This window comes from Ranitomeya imitator, chromosome 1 (genome assembly GCF_032444005.1).
Source record: "Ranitomeya imitator isolate aRanImi1 chromosome 1, aRanImi1.pri, whole genome shotgun sequence".
NCBI classification, from domain to species: domain Eukaryota; kingdom Metazoa; phylum Chordata; class Amphibia; order Anura; family Dendrobatidae; genus Ranitomeya; species Ranitomeya imitator.
In genome coordinates, this window is record NC_091282.1 from 682,211,059 (window position 1) to 682,230,144 (window position 19,086).

Here is a 19,086-nt window from a genome sequence, read left to right on the forward strand (position 1 = left end):
AAAGGTTGTTGTCCAATTTGTCTTAAGTACGCTGATACCCCATATGTTGGGGTAAACCCTTGTTTGGGCGCACGGGAGAGCTCGGAAGGGAAGGAGCACTGTTTTACTTTTTCAACGCAGAATTGGCTGAAATTGAGATCGGACGCCATATCGTGTTTGGAGAGCCACTGATGTGCCTAAACAGTGAAAACCCCGAATTCTAACTGAAACCCTAACCCAAACACACCCCTAATCCCAACCATAACCCTAACCACACCCCTAATCCCAACCCTAATTCCAACCGTAAATGTAATCCAAACCCTAACTTTAGCCCCAACCCTAACCCTTACTTTAGCTCCAACCCTAACTTTAGCCCCAACCATAACCCTAAGTTTAGCCTGATACCCCATATGTGGGGGGGAACTACCGTTTGGGCGCATGGCAGAGCTTGGAAGGGAAGGAGCGCCATTTGGAAAGCAGGCTTAGATGGATTGGACTGCAGGCGTCACGTTGCAATTGCAGAGCCCCTGATGTACCTAAACAGAAACCCCACACAAGTGACCCCATATTGGAAACTAGACCCCCCAAGGAACTTATCTAGATGTGGTGTGAGATCTTTGAACCCCCAAGTGTTTCACTACAGTTTATAATGCAGAGCCATGAAAATAAAAAATCCTTTTTTTTTTCACAAAAATAATTTTTTAGCCCCTCGGTTTTGTATTTTCCCAAGGGGTAACAGGAGAAATTGGACCCCAAAAGTTGTCCAATTTGTCCTGCGTACTCTGATACCCAATATGTTGGGGTAAACCCCTGTTTGGGCACACGGGAGAGCTCGGAAGGGAAGAGAGCAGAATTTTACTTTTTCAACGCAGAATTGGCTGGAATTGAGATCGGACGCCATGTTGCGTTTGGAGAGCCCCTGATGTGCCTAAACAGTGGAAACCCCCAATTCTAACTGAAACCCTAACCCAAACACACCCCTAACCCTAATCCCAACCCTAACCACACCCCTTACTTGATCATGCCCCTAACCCTAACTAAACCCCTAACCCCAACAGACCCCTAACCCAACACACCCCTAGCCGTAATCCCAACCATAATCCTAACCACATCCCTAATCCCAACCCTAATCCCAACCATAAATGTAATCCAAACCCTAGCTTGAGCCCCAACCCTAACCCTAATTTTAGCCCCTAGCTGTAGCCCCAACCCTAGCTGTAGCCCCAACCCTAGCTGTAGCCCCAACCCTAGCTTTAACCCTAACTTTAGCCCTAACCCTAACTGTAGCCCCAACCCTAACTGTAGCCCTAACCCTAACTTTAGCCCTAACCCGAACGGGAAAATGGAAGTAAATATATTTTTATAATTTTTCCCTAACTAAGGGGGTGATGAAGGGGGGTTTGATTTACTTTTATAGCGGGTTTTTTAGCGGATTTTTATGATTGACAGCTGTCACACTCTAAAAGACTTTTTATTGCAAAAAAATAGTTTTTGTGTCTCCACATTTTGAGAGCTATAATTTTTCCATATTTTGGTCCACAAATTCATGTGAGGTCTTGTTTTTTGTGGGACGAGTTGACGTTTTTATTGGTATCATTTTCGGCATGTGACATTTTTGATCGCTTTTCCGATTTTTGTGAGGCAAAATGACCAAAAAGAAGCTATTCATGAATTTCTTTTTGGATGGGGGGGAAGGGGGCGCATTTATACCGTTCCACGTTTGGTAAAATTGATAAAGCAGTTTTATTCTTCGGGTCAGTACGAATACAGCGATACCTAATTTATATCTTTTTTTTTATGTTTTGGAGCTTTTATACGATAAAAACTAATTTATCTAAAAAATAATTATTTTTGCATCGCTTTATTCTGAGGACTATAACCTTTTTACTTTTTTGCTGATGATGCTGTATGGCGGCTTGTTTTTTGCGGGACAAGATGACGTTTTCAGCGGTACCATGATTATTTATATCCGTCTTTTTCTTCGCATTTTATTCCACTTTTTGTTTGGTGGTATAATAAAGCGTTGTTTTTTTGCCTCGTTTTTTTTACGGTGTTCACTGAAGGGGTTAACTAGTGGGACTGTTTTATAGGTCGGGTCGTTACGGACGCGGCGATACTAAATATGTGTACTTTTATTGTTGTTTTTGTTTTTAGATAAAGAAATTTATTTATTGGGATATATATATATATATATATATATATATATATATATATATATATATATATATATATATATATATATATATATAATTTTTTTTTTTTTTTTTTCCTTTATTTAGGAATTTTTTTTTTTACACATGTAAATATTTTTTTTTTTAACTTTATAACATTGCCCCAGGGGGGACATCACTATATATTATCAGATCGCTGATCTGACACTTTGCAGTGCACTGTGTCAGATCAGCAATCTGACAGGCACTTCAGGGAAGCTTGCTGGCACCTTATCTGAACAGGTGCTTGCAAGCCACATCCCTGCAGGACTCAGAAGGAGCCCCGCTGCCATTTTGGATACGGGGCCTGCAGGGAGGAGGAGGTGGGAGACCCTCTGAACAACGCGATCACATCGCGTTGTTCCAAGGGTCTCCGGAAAGCACGCAGGGAGCCCCCTCCCTATGCGATGCTTCCCTATGCCACCGGAGCGCTGCAATCATGTTTGATCGCAGTGTTCCGGGGGTTAATGTGCCAGGAGCGGTCCGTGACTGCTCCTGGCACATAGTGCCGGATGGCAGCTGTAATAATCAGCGGACACCCGGCGGCGATCTGCCGCGCTCCCCCCGTGAGCACGGCCGATCGACTATGACGTACTATCCCGTCACTGGGAATTAAGTCCCATGTCACCTCGACGGGATAGTACGTCATATCTGATTAAGGGGTTAATATGTTAAATGCCACTGTCACTGACTGCAGCATTTAACATGCACAGACCGGAAGCGTGTCACAAACCCCAATTATCGGCGCCCCTGTCCCATAATTGCGGAGCACCGATGGGTTGGCATGACAACTGGGGGGTCTGTAGCGTTCATGGTAGAGAATTTCTGCTACCCATAGCTGGGCTGTGCTGACTTTGGTCTTGATAAAACAAAGTGGACCTACACCAGCAGATGACATGGCTCCCGAAACCATCATTGGTTGTGGATACTTCACACTAGACCTTGGAAATTAAGGTCCCAGAGTTTGGAGGAAGAGTGGAGAGACAGGCAATCCAAGCTGCTTGAGATCTAGTGTGAACTTCCCACAATGTATAAGTTACGTTAAATCCAAGCACACCATTGTTTTTCTTATGAAATTCTCAATAAGTTTGTGTCACATGACTCTCTTCCCATTGAAAAAAAATAAAGTTGGATCCAACATGGCTGACTTCAAAATGGCCTCCATGGTCACCACTCATCTTGAAAAGTTTCCCCCTCTCATATACTAATGTGCCACAAACAGGAAGTTGATATCACCAACCATTCCCATATTATTTAGGTGTATCCATATCAATGGCCCAACCTGTATGTTGTCAGAGCGGTGACTGAAACAGCACCCCCTCCTACTCCCCGTGACTGAAACCGGATGCTGCCGGGGTGGGGGAATAAAGTTAATTTTCTCTTTTCAGCTAAGTGCGAGATATGTCGAGATACATAACATGATAGAATTCAGTGATCGTGTACTTGGTTTTTCTCATGACTACCTTGAGTTCTAAGATTTGTTCTTGTTCTGTTCTTGGGCAGGCCGCCTCCTGTGAGATTCCAAAAGAACTTCAACAGATTTGTGTATTGCAGCAAAGGAGAAGAGAAAAAGCCTTGCAATTATATCAAGTCAATTCCCAAGGGCACCTAATAAGGGAAGAAATTTAAAGCACTACATCCATGGAATTGTTTTGAGCCTGGGGTCCGACATGTTCACCAAGGTACAGCTGCTTCATAAAAGTTTTAGCAGCTTTCACCTGTATTGTTACGATTTGAATGCTCCTTGTTACTGTTCAGTAGAAACAGCCTCACTACTTGCAATGGTTCAGATGTTGGTTGATTACAATAAATACAAAGAAATAAAAAAAATCTGCCTTTTTTTTTTTTTGTTTGCAAAATAGTATAGTCCACCACAATTTGATAATTCTTTTATTTTCACGTAATTATACTTTTACTTGTATGAATGAGAGAGAATGGAGAAAGACAGGTCAACTAGAATATGTTATCCAAAGAACTTTAGGATCTCGTTCTTATCCTCGGTGTATGCCCCCTCCTTTTTTTTGGCATATGAAATTGTGAGAAAAAGTTGAATTGAGGTATACTTTATTCCATGCTGTTTTATGGAGAACACAATGATCATATAAAGCCATTATACAGTCGTATGGATTGCCCTTTACACATGTGAAAGCATTGATGTTTGCATTCTGATCAATAAAGTATATATGTTATGGAGATCGGCCGCTCGCAGGACGCTGTGCGCGAGCAATCACCGCCGGGTGTTCAGCTGATATGACAGCCATCACCCATTACTCACTACCAGGAGGGGTGCCATCACTGCTTCTGGCAGTTTGAGCAGCTAAATTCTGCGATTGGTATCAATCAAAGCATTTAGTAGGCAAGCAATGAGAGGGGGCCCTTCTGCCTTTCATTTGGCTCCCCCGTGACATCATCGTGAGGGGCTGATCGTTGCCTTAGTGATCCAATGTCGTCATGATGACAACCGGGTCACCAGAGCTAGCAAAATTGTTACACCATTGTCAGAACATGTGCAGCACTGACAGTTTATAACGCACAACAATGCTCGTACCTTTGCTATGCTTTGTAAGCAATCAGACCTGTGAAAGTCCCTTAGAGGGACTAAGTAAAAAAAAAAAAAAAGTAACAAAAAGAAGGTAAACATATAAAAAAGTGGAATAAAACGCAATCAAAAAGACAAATGTACATTAAAAATGGTATCTCTGAAGACTTCAACTTGTCACGAAAACACAAACCACCATACAGCTCCAAAAGTGTAAAAATAAATGTTATCGCTCCTAGAATAAAGCAATGCAAACATAATTTTTTTTCTATGAAATGGTTTGTAATTTGTAAAAGCGCCAAAAAATAGATATAAATGAGGTATCACTATAATCGTACTGACCCGAAGAATAAAGCTGCCTTATCAATGTTACCACTCGCGGAAAGGTATAAAAAACTCCAAATAAACAATTCCTGAATTGCTGGCTTTTGTTAATTCTGCCTCCCAAACATCGGAATAGAAAGCGATCAAAAAATGTTGTGCCTGAAAATGGTATGAATAAAAACGTCAACTCGTCTTGCAAGAAACAAGCAGTCTCATGACTCTGTCGGCAGAAATATAGAAAAATTATATCTCTCAAAATAGTGTGATGCAAAAACTATTTTTTTCAATAAAAAGCGTCTTTTAGTGTGTGACAGCAGCCAAACTTTAAAAACCTGATATAAATCCGGTATTGCTGTAATTGCTCTGATCGGAAGAATAAAGTCCCCTAATCACTTTTACTGCATGAGGAGCATCTTAAAAAGTAAATACAACCAATTCTTAACCTACTACTGATTTTTTTTTTTTTTTTTCCCAGTCTCCCAAAGTTCGCAGTGAGGCTTGGCTCACATTTATCCTATGCACTGTTCTCAGCGCTTACACTGAGGTTTCCGTGTAAATCTCTGAAATGCTTGATATAATAATATCAATAATATAATGAGGCACTGTAGACGCCATAGGACTTGTGATCCGGTTCTGTCTGTCTTTTTAGGCATGCATAAAGCACGGTCTTTCCACAGTTTTATGCATTTCTGAAAAGGACAATGCTGGACTGTGGTCAGGTGAAGTCCAGAGTAACTCTGCTGCCTCATTATGGTGAATGGGTCCCTCGGAGGTTTCATCTAAATTGCGTCACTTGGAGATTTGGATGGAAACCCCAAGGTAAATGCTCAGCGTAGAGCGCCAGGTAAATATGATCCTAACTAGAGATGGGCGAACCCAAACAGGAAAATTCAGTAACTACTGTTCGGGCATGGTCACCGAACACAGACAACAAGAAGTTTGCGCTACTTTTCAGGTTCGGCTCCACGAACACCGGGTGTTTGTTGCGCTGTCATGTGCATGATAACGTGGCAAACACTGCCTCTAAAATCATTACCACTGATCAGACAACCGCAGTTCCAACCGGTGCCCGCAGCTGTGACCAGAGGGAAACTGGTATCCGATGATGGGACTACTGCTTCCATCAGTCTGCCTGCTGCCGCTAATAACAGCGAGAGCAGGTGCGGCTGATTGGAGTATTCATCAACTGACACTTGCGTTCTAAATAAATAATTTTAAAAAAGGGCATAGGTTTCTCTGTATTTTTGATAACCAGCCAGGCAAAACTGACAGCTGGGGTCTGCAACCCTCAGTTGTCAGCATTAGCAAGGCTGGTTATCAATAATAGAGGGGTCCCCACACTTTTTTTATTTTTAAATTTAGATAAATTTATCAGGGTGTGTCACGTGAAAAGACCAGATTAGCCTGGCCTCATGGACATCAGATGCTGGTACCCTAATCCTCTCTTGAGGACCGTATGCCTTCCAGTGTACGAACTAAGTGAGAATCAACAATCTTGGCTATTTGAAATTCCAAATTTCCATCCACAGTGACTGGAGATGGTGGTAGCAGTGACGTTACAGAGGACGCGACATATTTTTTGAGTAGAGATCGATGAAACACATTATGGATCCTAAAAGTGGGCAGCAAGGCAGAATGCTATGGGTTGACGACTGTTACAATCTTCTAAGGGTATGTTTCCACGTTCAGGAAACGCTGCGTGTTTGACGCTGCGTAGAGCCGCAGTGTCCAGATGTTACAGCATAGTGGAGGGGATTTCATGAAATCCCGTCTCCACTATGCATTAAAAGACGCATGCCACATACCCACGAAAACGGACATGCGGCACGTCTTAAGAACGCAGCTTGTCCTTACAATGCTGAAACAACGCAAGGACAATGCAGGTGACCTGCCAGTGACCTCAGGTGCAGATTTGGTCAGGATTTTACATGAGTAAAATCCTGACCAAATCCTGAAGCAATCCTGAACGTGGACACATACCCTAAGGACCGATGAACCTTGGACCCAGTTTCCAAAAGGGAACCTTCAATTTAATGTGTTACTTGATAACAACCCCCCCAAGTCACCAACACACAGGTCTGGACCCACCAAACGTCTCCAATCAGCTACACTCTTGTATTTGGACCCCATCTTCCTCAAATTATCAAGAACCCCTTTGCCACACAGACTTAATTGATGATGAAAGTCATTCTACAGGTATTCCAGAAAGGATTCCTATTAAAGGAGCTGAACAGAGGATGAAACCCATATGCTCTGAAAAATGGTGACTTACCAGTAGAGTCATGATTATTATTTACCGCAAATTCAGATAGCGGTAAGTAGGTAACCCAATCCAACTGATTCTCAGACACAAAAAACCTAAGATAAGGCTCAAGATTCTGGTTAACCCCTTCAGTTTGACCATGAGACTGTGGGCGAAATGCTAAATAGAAAGACAGATGGATCCCCAAACGAGTGCGAAATGGCCTCCAAATTTTGGAAATAAACCATTCCCCAGTCAGAAACATCGGTAGGGATCCCATGTAATTTTACAATCTCTGATGAAAATTGTGCCAAGGTCTTGGCATTGGGTAAAGCTAGTAGCGCAATAAAATGTGACATTTTACTGAATCTGCCCTCCACCGCCAAAATTACAGTATTACCTGACGACACTGATAGATCCTGGATAAAATTGACCATTAAATGAGTCCAAGGTCTATTGGGAATCACCAATGGTTGGATAGACCCAGACGAATGAGTATAAGAGGTTTTAAAACAAAGTAGGCAGCCACATACTCCCAGACATACCCCTGACTACCAAAAACGCTGATTAAGAAGATCTGTGGTGGCTTTAATGCCGAGATGTATGGCTAAGACTGAATCATGATGTTCACTAAGAACTCTCAAATGGAGATTCACAGGCACAAACAGTTTATCTAATGGACAGGCAGCAGGGGGGCATCCCCCTGAGCCTCAACAACCTCTTTTAAGGTTCTAGTGCCCCTCTTGCGTTCTGAAAGCTGTTTTCTAATCATCTTGCAATTTAATGTGAATGAATATATATGCACGCCTGAGATCCAGTTTAGAAAACCATTTTGCGCCTACAATCTGATTAAAGAGGGATGAGAGGAAGCAGATACGGATCTCAGACTGTGATCTGATTGAGTTCGCGGAAATCTAGACAGAGGCGCAACCCCCTGTCTGTCTTCTTTATAAAAAAAAAAATACCCTGCAGCAATGGAGGATGAGGATGGTCTGATATGACAGTTTGCCAAACTTTCCGCAATATAGTCCTTCATGGCCTGCCTCTCTGGACCAGAAATATTATATAGTTTGCTCTTTGGCAGCTTGGCCCCATGGACAAGATTTACGGCGCAGTCATAATGGGAGAAAGGAAGTTCTTGGCATCCCTGCTCCGAGAACACATCCCCAAAGTCCGATAGGTATTTAGGCACAGACTGGGTACACACCCTTGCAAGCACTGTCCTTGACAATACTCTCTCCACTTTACCACCTCCCGAGTATGCCAATCTAACAAAGGGTTGTGCAGAGTGAGCCAAGAAAGTCCAAGAACCACAGGAGAGGGCAGACCCTCAAACCAGTCAATACATTCTGAGTGCATGGCCCCTACCTGTACCCCTGGATAGTTTGAGTAAAATACGCATCTCAAAGGTGCAGAGTCTGACGATTATGGGTATTGGTCTGGACAGTGTATATGGTTTGAGGCTCTGGTCATGGATGAACCTAGCATTGATCAAGTTAAACCCCGTCCCACTGTACAGAAATGCAGAAATATCCACCTTATTTTTTGCCCAGATGGATTTCAGCAGGCAGAAAAAAAATTGTGTCCTACCCACGGAGGATATATGTACACCCGGGTTTCAAACCTCCCCGCAACCTGGGCTCCTTAGTTTTCCAGCGGCTACTTACAGTGATTTGGAAAAGGACACGTGCCCACGAAATGACCTTTTCTGCCACAGTATAAACATACTCCCCCCCCCCCCCCTCTACGTGGAACAACAGACTGCATTCCACAACGAGTTGCCCCACCCAATCGCATAGGTTTTTCAGAATGGATTTCCCATGGCCCCGGACCTTCCACACATTGGGGTGTCTCTTTGTCTCTAAGACGGGGATGTACTCAGCCAGAGACATGGCCACCTCAAAGGAAACTGGAGTCTCATACAGGGCTAAGGCATCCTTCACTGATGGCCCTTCACAGAACTGGCTACGGAGCACGGGGTCATTCCACTGAGTGTCAGTGGACCACCTCCAAAACTCTGGGCAATACTACTCTGCTGACCGGTGTCCCTTTTGAAGCTGACGTAGTGTGACTCAGCCAGGTACACATGGTTGGGGTTGTCTTATATATGACCCAGCGCCAGAAAAAAATTCCTCCACTGTCTGGAGCAACTGGGAGTGAGACAGGAGAGAGAATGCCCATGCTAAAGGAGTGAGATTATTATCCCTACCCATTGCTCCTCAGTTCCTATGGAACAAGGACGTAAACTGAAGTGAAGTTTACAGGCTTCCCTGAAAACAAACTTTAACACCCCCCAGAGAACTAGTCAGGCAAAGCGATCTTTGACTCCACTAAGGGTTGCCTGGGAGTCATGGTCCTCACCATGAAGTGTTATGGTGCTGCAAAATGACAGTGCATAGAGCTGTCATCTCCAGGCAGAGCTGCTGCAGTTGCCTTGTCAGAGCAATGATAGGATCCATACTGAAGTAGACACTAGTGTCAGCAAAGGTTAAGCCCCTGGGTAATGTAGGGGACATGTGACAACTATCACCATTGTTGTGGTGTGAGATGTAGTGATCGGCGCTGCACTGCCATAGATAAAAGCAAGAAAATGATGAAGAATCCAGCTCAACGAGATAGTGAAAAACGTGTTTCTGGTGACCAAGTACCCTTATCATGACTAAGGGTGCTTGGTCACCAGAAACGCGTTGATATCGCATTTTATTTTCTGTAATTGCTGATTTTATCCTCCACTGAACACAATTTTTAAGTGAATAAAGAAAAGAGTTTTTTCACTATCTCGTTGAGCTGGATTCCTCATCATTTTCTTGATTCCTTGACACAGCGGTTCCGTGCTCCGAGTCTTCAAGGATGTTAACTATGGTGAGCTAGACTTTGTTCTATTTCACAGATAAAAGCATAGGATCACTTCTCAGTCAGCTCCAATGCTGGAATAAATGAGGTCAGTGCTGAGGCAGATTATGAACAGCCAATGATGTGTATTGGGGGCTGAAGGCAGCACTGGACAATAGAGCCTGGCTGTGCCAGCTCTGGGGGTGAGAAAAGAAAATAAAGCACAGGGAGTTGCCCAGTCTGGAGAGGAGCATGTAACCAAAAAGGGGGCAGGAAATGAAGTGAAATTAATGATGAACAATAGATACAGACCAAAAACAAAACTTGAGGTCGTATAAAATGATCTTTAAAAAATAGAAAAAATTATTGGTTGGACAATCTCGAGGATTATTGCCAGAAAGTAAGATTGTTGCCAGATGTTAAGTGGATTCTTTCCAGATGGTAAGCGCATTGTTGCCAGACGGTAAGCGCATTGTTGCCAGACGGTAAGGGAACTGTTGCTAGATGGTAAGTGGACTGTCGCCAGATGGTAAGCGGACTTTAGCCATATGGTATGTAGACTTTTGCCAGATGGAATGTGGAGTTTTGCCAGATGTTATGTGGACTTTTGCCAGATGGTACAGGAATTGTTGCCAGATGGTATGTGAACTTTTGCCAGATGGTATGTGGACTGTTGCCAAGATGTTATGTGGACTGTTGCTTAAGTACATGTGGGGATTCCCTAGCAACCAGGCAACCCCCACATGTACTTTTGCTGGCTATCAGATGTAAATCATTCAGCTGCGGCAAGAAAAACTAAATCTCCGAGCACTAAAAAATACTCGGAGGCCCCCGAGCATGCTCGAGAAATCTCGAGTAACGAGTATATTCGCTCATCACTAATCCTGATGATTCTGACATTGTTTTCTTGTGACATATTGTACTTCATGATAGTGGTAAGATTTCTTTGATATTACCTGCGTTTAGTTGTGAAAAAAATTGAAATTTGGCAAAAATTTTGAAAATTTTGCAATTTTCCAACTTTGATTTTTTATGCCCTTAAATCACAGAGAGATGTCACACAAAATACTTAATAGGTAACATTTCCCACATGTCTACTTTACATCAGCACAATATTGGAATCAAAATTTGTTTTTGTTAGGGAGTTATAAGGGTTAAAAGTTGACCAGCAATTTCTCATTTTCACACCACCATTTTTTTAGGGACCACATCACATTTGAAGTCACTTTGAGGGGTCTATATGATAGAAAATACCCCAGTGTGACACCATTCTAAAAACTGCACCCCTCAAGTTGCTCAAAACCATATTCAAGAATTTTATTAACCCTTCACAAAAAATTTAATTGAACCCCAATTCTCCAATCACAGAGATATGTCACACAAAATACTTAATAGGTAACATTTCCCACATGTCTTCTTTACATCAGCACAATTTTGGAACCAATGTTTTTTTGTTAGGGAGTTATAAGGGTTAAAAGTTGACCAGAAGTGATGAGCGAATATACTCGCTACTCGAGAGTTACATCTCTTAGCCAGCTTGATTACATGTGGGGATTCCCTAACAACCTGACAACCCCCACATGTACTTATGCTGGCTAACAGATGTAAATCATTTAGCTGCGGCGATGAAAACTATATCTCCGAGCACGAAAAAATACTCGGAGGACACCCGAGAGTGCTCGAGTAATGAGTACATGCGCTCATCACTATTGACCAGCAAGTTCTCATTTTTACAAAATTTTTTTTTTTTTATGGACCACATCACATTTGAAGTCACTTTGAGGGGTCTATATGATAGAAAATACCCAAGTGTGGCACCATTCTAAAAACTGCACCCCTCAAGGTGCTCCAAACCACATTCAACAAGTTTATTAACCCTTCAGGTGTTTAACAGGAATTTTTGGAATGTTCAAAAAAAAAAAAAAATGAACATTTAACTTTTTTTCACAAAAACTTTACTTCAGCTCCAATTTGTTTTATTTTACCCAGGGTAACAGGAGAAATTGGACCCCAAAAGTTGTTGTACAATTTGTTCTGAGTACGCTCATACCCGATATGTGGGGGTAAACCACTGTTTGGGCGCATGACAGAGCTCGGAAGGGAAGGAGTGCCGTTTGACCTTTCAATGTAAAATTGATTGGAATTGAGATAGGATGCCATGTCTCAATTGGAGAGCCCCTGATGTGCCTAAACATTGAAATCCCCCTCAAGTGACACCATTTTGGAAAGTAGACCCCCTAAGGAACTTATCTAGATGTGTTGTGAGAACTTTGAAACCACAAGTGTTTCACTACAGTTTATAACGCAGAGCTGTGAAAATAAAAAAATCATTTTTTTCCCACAAAAAATAATTTTTTTTAGCCCCCAAATTTTTATTTTCCCAAGGGTAACCAGCGCAATTAGACCCCAAAAGTTGTTGTCCAATTTGTTCTGAGTACGTTGATACCCCATATGTTTGGGTAAACCCCTGTTTGGACACACAGGAGAGCTCGGAAGGGAAGGAGCACTGTTTTACTTTTTCAACGCAGAATTGGCTGGAATTGAGATTGGACGCCATGTCGCGCTTGGAGAGCCCCTGATGTGCCTAAACAGTGGAAACACCCCAATTATAACTGAAACTCTAACCCAAACACACCCCTAATCCCAACCCTAACCATAACCCTTACCACACCCCTAACCCGGTCACGCCCCTAACCCTAATCCCAACCATACTCCTAACCCCAACACACCCCTAATCCCAATCCTAACCACACCCCTATCCCTGACACACCCCTAATCCTAACCCTAACTTCAGCACCAACCCTAACTTTAGCCCCAACCCTAACTCTAACTGTAGCCCCAACCCTAACTGTAGCCCTAACAATAACTTCAGCCCCAACCCTAACCCTAATGGTAAAATGGAAATAAATACATTTTTTATTTTATTATTTTTCCCTAACTAAGGGGGTGATGAAGGGGAGTTTGATTTACTCTTTATAGCGGGGGGTTTTAGTGGATTTTTGATTGGCAGCTGTCACACACTAAAAGACGCTTTTTATTGCAAAATTATAGTTTTTGCATCTCCACATTTTGAGAGCTATAATGTTTCCATATTTTGGTCCACAGTCATGGAAGGTCTTGTTTTTTGCGGGACGAGTTGACGTTTTTATTGGTACCATTTTCGGGCACGTGACATTTTTTGATCGCTTTTTATTATGATTTTTGTGAGGCAGAATGACCAAAAACCAGCTACCGTATATACTCGAGTATAAGCTGACCCGAGTATAAGCCGAACCCCCTAATTTTGCCACAAAAAACTGGGAAAACTTATTGACTCGAGTATAAGCCTAAGGTAGGAAATGCAGCAGCTACCCGTGAATTTCAAAAATAAAAATAGATGTTCCATACCGTTCATTATTGCCCCATAGATGCTCCATATAAAGCTGTGCCACATATAATGCTCTGCACCGTTCATTATGGCCCCATAGATGCTCCATATAAAGCTGTGCCCCATATATAATGCTCTGCACCGTTCATGGCCCCATAGATGCTCCATATAAAGCTGTGCCATATAGAATGCTCTGCACTGTTCATTATGGCCCCATAGATGCTCCATATAAAGCTGTGCCACATATAATGCTCTGCACCGTTCATTATGGCCCCTTAGATGCTCCATATAAAGCTGTGCCCCAAATAGAATGCTCTGCACCGTTCATTATGGCCCCATAGAAAGCTGTGCCCCATATAGAATTCTCTGCACCGTTCATTATGGCCCCATAGGAAGCTGTGCCACATATAGAAAGCTCTGCACCGTTCATTTTGGCCCCATAGATACTCCTTATAAAGCTGTGCCATATAGAATGCTCTGCACCGTTCATTATGGCCCCATAGATGCTCCTTATAAAGCTGTGCCCCATATAGAATGCTCTGCACCGTTGATTATGGCCCCAGAGATGCTCCTTATAAAGCTGTGCCCCATATAGAATGCTATGCACCGTTCATTATGGCCCCATAGATGCTCCTTATAAAGCTGTGCCCCATATAGAATGCTGATGCAATAAAAAAAAAATCACATACTCACCTCTCTTCGCTCAGGACCCCAAGCGCTTTCAATATTTACCTGCTCCTCGTGCGGCTCCGTCTCCAGCACTGACGCTCAGCAGAGGGCGCGCACTGACTCTCACCGCGCCCTCTATCCTGAGCATCACTGCCAGAGGACGCTAGAGACGGAGCAGCACCAGAGCGAGGAGCAGGTAAATATCGCGCAGCGCTCCCCTCCCCGTATACTTACCTGCTCCCGGCGCGGTCCCTGCTTCTCCCGGCGCTGCATCTTCTTGCTGTATTGAGCGGTCACATGGTACCGCTTATTTTCAGTCATGAGTATGCGGCTCCACCTTTATGGGAGGTGGAGCCGCATATTCATTTCTGTAATGAGCGGTACCATGTGACCGCTCAATACAGGAAGAAGATGCAGCGCTGGAAGAAGCAGGGACCGCGCCGGAGCAGGTAAGTATAATTAGACAGCCCCCGCTCTCCCTCCCCTGCCGACCCCCGGGTATGACTCGAGTATAAGCCGAGAGGGGGACTTTCAGCCCCCAAAAATGGGCTGAAAATCTCGGCTTATACTCGAGTATATACAGTATTTATGAACTTCTTTTTGGGGGGTGAGTTTATACCGTTCCACGTTTGGTTAAATTGATAATGAAGTTTTATTCTTTGGGTCAGAATGTTTACAGCGATACCTCATTTATATAATTGTTTTGTTTTGGCGCTTTTATACGATAAAAACTATTTTATATAAAAAAATTATTTTTGCATCGCTTTATTCTGAGGACTATAACTTTATTTTTTCGCTGATGATGCTGTATGGCGGCTTGATTTTTGCGGGACAAGATGACGTTTTCAGCGGTACCATGGTTATTTATATGTATTTTTGATCGCGTTATTCCACGTTTTGTTCGGCGGTATGATAATAAAATGTTGTTTCTTGGCTCGGTTTTTTTTTTACAGTGTTCACTGTAGGGGTTAACTAGTGGGACAGTTTTATAGGTTGGGTCGTTAAGGACGCAGCGATACTAAAAATGTGTACTTTTATTTAGTTTTTTTATTTAGATAAAGAAATGTATTTATTGGAACAATATTTTTTTGTTCTTTATTTAGGATTTTTTTTTTTTTTAAACATGTACATTTTTTTTTTACATTTTTATTTTGTGTCAGGGTTGGACATTATGCTATAGTGTCAGATCGCTGATCTGACACTTTGCAAAGCACTGTGTCAGATCAGCTTACCAGCTCTTGCTCTGAGCAGGCGCTTGAAAGCCACTTTCCTGCAGGACCTGGAAGGAGCCCCTCGGCCATTTTGGATCCAGGGCCTGCAGGTAGGAGACGCTCGGAACAACGCGATCACATCGTGTTGTTCCGAGGGTCTCAGGGAAGCACGCAGGGAGCCCCCTCCCTGCACGATGCTTCCCTATGCCGCCAGAACGCTGCGATCGTGTTTGATCGCAGTGTTCTGGGGTTATTGTGTCAGGAGCAGTCTGTGACACAACCCACAGGGTATCATGTAACCCCCATAGAATATAATGCAGCCCCCCTCATATAGTATAATGTAGCCCCTCATAGAGTATGATGCAATCACCCCTCATAGAATATAATATATATCATAGAATATAATACAGCCCACCTCCCCATAGAATATAATGTAGCCCCATCAAAGAGTGTGATGCAATCCTCTCTCATAAAATCTAATACAACCCCCCATAGAATATAATGTAGCCCCCCATAGAATATAATACAGCCCACCTCCCCATAGTATATAATGTAGCTCCCATAGAATATAATGCACCCCCCATAGTATATAACACAGCCTCCCCCCATAGAATATGACGTATAATGTATCCCCATTAAACAACACAGCCCGCATAGTATACAGCGCAGCCTCTCATAGTATACATCACAGCCCGCATAGTATACAGCGCAGCCTCTCATAGTATACATCACAGCCCGCATAGTATACAGCGCAGCCTCATGGTATACAGCACACAGCCTCATGGTATACAGCGCAGCTTCCCACCCCAGAATGGCCCCACAGTCCAGTACTCACTGTTATGGTTAAAAAAAAAAAACAACAAAAAAACACTCCTCACCTCTCCCCCTGTCCGCGCTGCTTCCAGTTCCTGAGTGAGTGCATGGCAGTGTCTGTCAGAGGCAGAGCGGGGAATGATGGGAGAGGGAGCGTCAGGTGACACTCTCTCCTCCATCATTGCTTTGAACTGTACCGGCAGACGCCGGTATAGTTCAATGTGGCGAGGGAGTCGGCACTGGCGGCAGGCGGGCCCCCCTGCCTCACAGGGGCCCTATAGCAGCTGCGCAGCTGCGTGATATGCCGCTAGCTCAGGGCCCCTGGGGAAGCGGAGACCTAGGCAGCTGCCTGCCCCTAACGCGGGCCCTGCCTGCAGGGGCCCCCTGGAGCCTCCGAGCCCCGTTGCATCCTCACAGGTTGAACCGGCGGTATGTCCGACCGTTGCACGCACACTAATATACTCTATACACATATACACTACATACTGTATACATATGTACTCTACTGTATACACACACTATGTATACTGTATACATATACACTCTACATACTGTATACATACACACTTATATACTCTATACACCCTATTACAGTCTATAGACACACACTATATCTACAGTATACCTACACACACTGTATACTAAAAAAAAACCCACAGAAACTGACCGATGAATAAGTATGTAAAACATGTCAGAATGGATGTGATAAAAAAAATAAACCCTTATTGAAGTATATGGGTGTGTGGGACATAAAAAGAAAAAGGGGGCGCATATCATAAATATAACATGATAAAGTGATATACAGCTCTGGCAAAAATTAAGAGACCACTGCAAAATGTTCAGTTTGTCTGATTTTTCTATTTATAGGTATATTTTTGAGTAAAATGTAAATTTATTCTATAAACTTCTGACATGTCTCCAAAGTTGCAAGCAATTAATTTTGTATTTATTTTCTGAAAATGAGAAATGGTCAAAATAACAAAAGAATGCATTGCTTGCAGACCTCAAATAATGCAAAGAAAACAAGTTCATAATCATTTAGAAACAACAATGCTTGGGGGCGTGGTTTGCCAGGGGAAGGGAGCAGACGTGTTACACAGGAGCTCCTGCTAATTCCCCTTAAAAAGCTTACAAAAACATACTTAATGTGGATTTTTGGATTCCTGGAGCATTTATAACATGCCAGGAGCCAATCAAGCCAAGATGGGACCTAATCCCAACGAGAACAACCCAGATTGGAGCCAGAGAGGGGCTAAGAAGAACGGAGGCCTAAAGACCTACGGAAGGACTCAGATCGGGTATGCAGAGACTAAGACATCTCCTCCCCTCACCCAGCACAAGCCGAAGAAGCAGGAAGCACCACCGCACAAAAATCCCCTGACCGGCAGGACACCCACCGCTGACACAACTCTGGATCAGCCCCGCAGCGCTAAGCATAGAGACCGGCACGAAGCGGAGACACAGCATGTCGGGAGCAGACTAAGAAGCAAGATGGCGCCCACGCCGTAGCAGCTGAGGCACACCGCTCCAGAGTTCGTGCCGAGGCTGCGGTCGGCTGCCGAACTACAGCCCCAGGACACAGCGGCATCGGAGAGAGACGTCGCACAGCTGCAGCAGGACCGGCCCGACGACCACTACTATGCCGGTAAGAAAGCGGGAGTCAGCTGTGGAACTTTCCCGGAGGCAGGAGATTGCAGGGGGAAGGGTAAAATGGCGGCTGCGAGACTCTGCAGGGAAATGGGGACGCTCATGAACGCTACAGGAACTATGATACCTGCAGCAGATCTCCCACACCGATAAACGGCCAGCAAACTATTAAACTAAAGGCCCTCAGTTTACCCACAATGACGGAGACCAATAATGAAAGTTGCGCTACCCAGCCCATATATGACGCGATGAGCGCAACACTGCTCCAACACCGCAACGGTATGCAGCAGCCCCATACACTTTAAAAGAGGTGTGCCACCCCTAAATCCCCTAATAGCCGGAAACTCACAGGGAACTTACAGGGGGACAAGATCTACGGGGACACACCAGACAAAAGACGTTATAAAGCAATTTCCGGAGATGACAACTGTAATTATAAAGAAACGCAGCCAATGGCAGATGTAGGGTCTCCTACTGAGCCCTATGTAAAACCTCAAGCTTACTCTACAACAGGGGATGACGTCACCTTTACCTCTCCTAACAATTCCCACTGCCCTGACAAGTTTAACCTTGACGAATGGAAGGCAACACTCGCGAAATTGGGTTTTTGAATTTAACTCAGGATTTTGAAAAGGAGTCGGCCCCTACTATGGGAGAAGGAAATGATATGGAGGACCATTTGGAGTTAGTGACTTTGTGTCAGGTCTCACACCCTGATCTTGACGTCCTTTCTGACTCTGGGGGGGAAATGGGGGATATCCACTCGGAGGACCTCTCAGATGCGGCAGATTCCTCTTCTCTTGATGGGCGTGAATTTTCGTATGGGAGAGAGCCTTCCAGCTCCTCTTCTTTAGGCTATGTGCACACTTTGCAGATTCCACTGCGGATTTTTCCGCAGCGGAATTGCAAAATCCGCAGTGAAAACCCATCGCGGTTTTTACTGCGGATTTATCGCGGTTTTTACTGCGTTTTCTTCTGCGGATTTTCAACTGCAGTTTTCTATTGGAGCAGCTGAAAATCCGCAGAAAAGAAGTGACATGCTGCGGAATGTAATCCGCAGCGTTTCCGCGCGGATTTTTCTGCAGCATGTGCACAGCGTTTTTTGTTTCCCATAGGTTTACATTGAAATGTAAACTCATGGGAAACTGCTGCGGATCCGCAGCGGTCAAATCCGCTGCGGATCCGCAGCAAAATCCGCAAAGTGTGAATATAGCCTTACACTCTTATTCAGAGGGCTCCAATGATCCCCAAAA

General features: G+C 43.8%; 1 protein-coding gene across 1 annotated transcript in view; it reads left to right on the plus strand.

Moving 5' to 3' along the window:
• Positions 1-3,994, plus strand: part of EXD1 (exonuclease 3'-5' domain containing 1) — a 189,428-nt gene extending 185,434 nt beyond the window's left edge. Inside the window, exon 12 of the mRNA XM_069745614.1 lies at positions 3,693-3,994. Coding sequence (XP_069601715.1) covers positions 3,693-3,818 — 126 coding nt within the window. The 3' untranslated portion in view covers positions 3,819-3,994. The remainder of the gene's footprint in view (positions 1-3,692) is intronic.
• Positions 3,995-19,086: the final 15,092 nt, after the last annotated feature.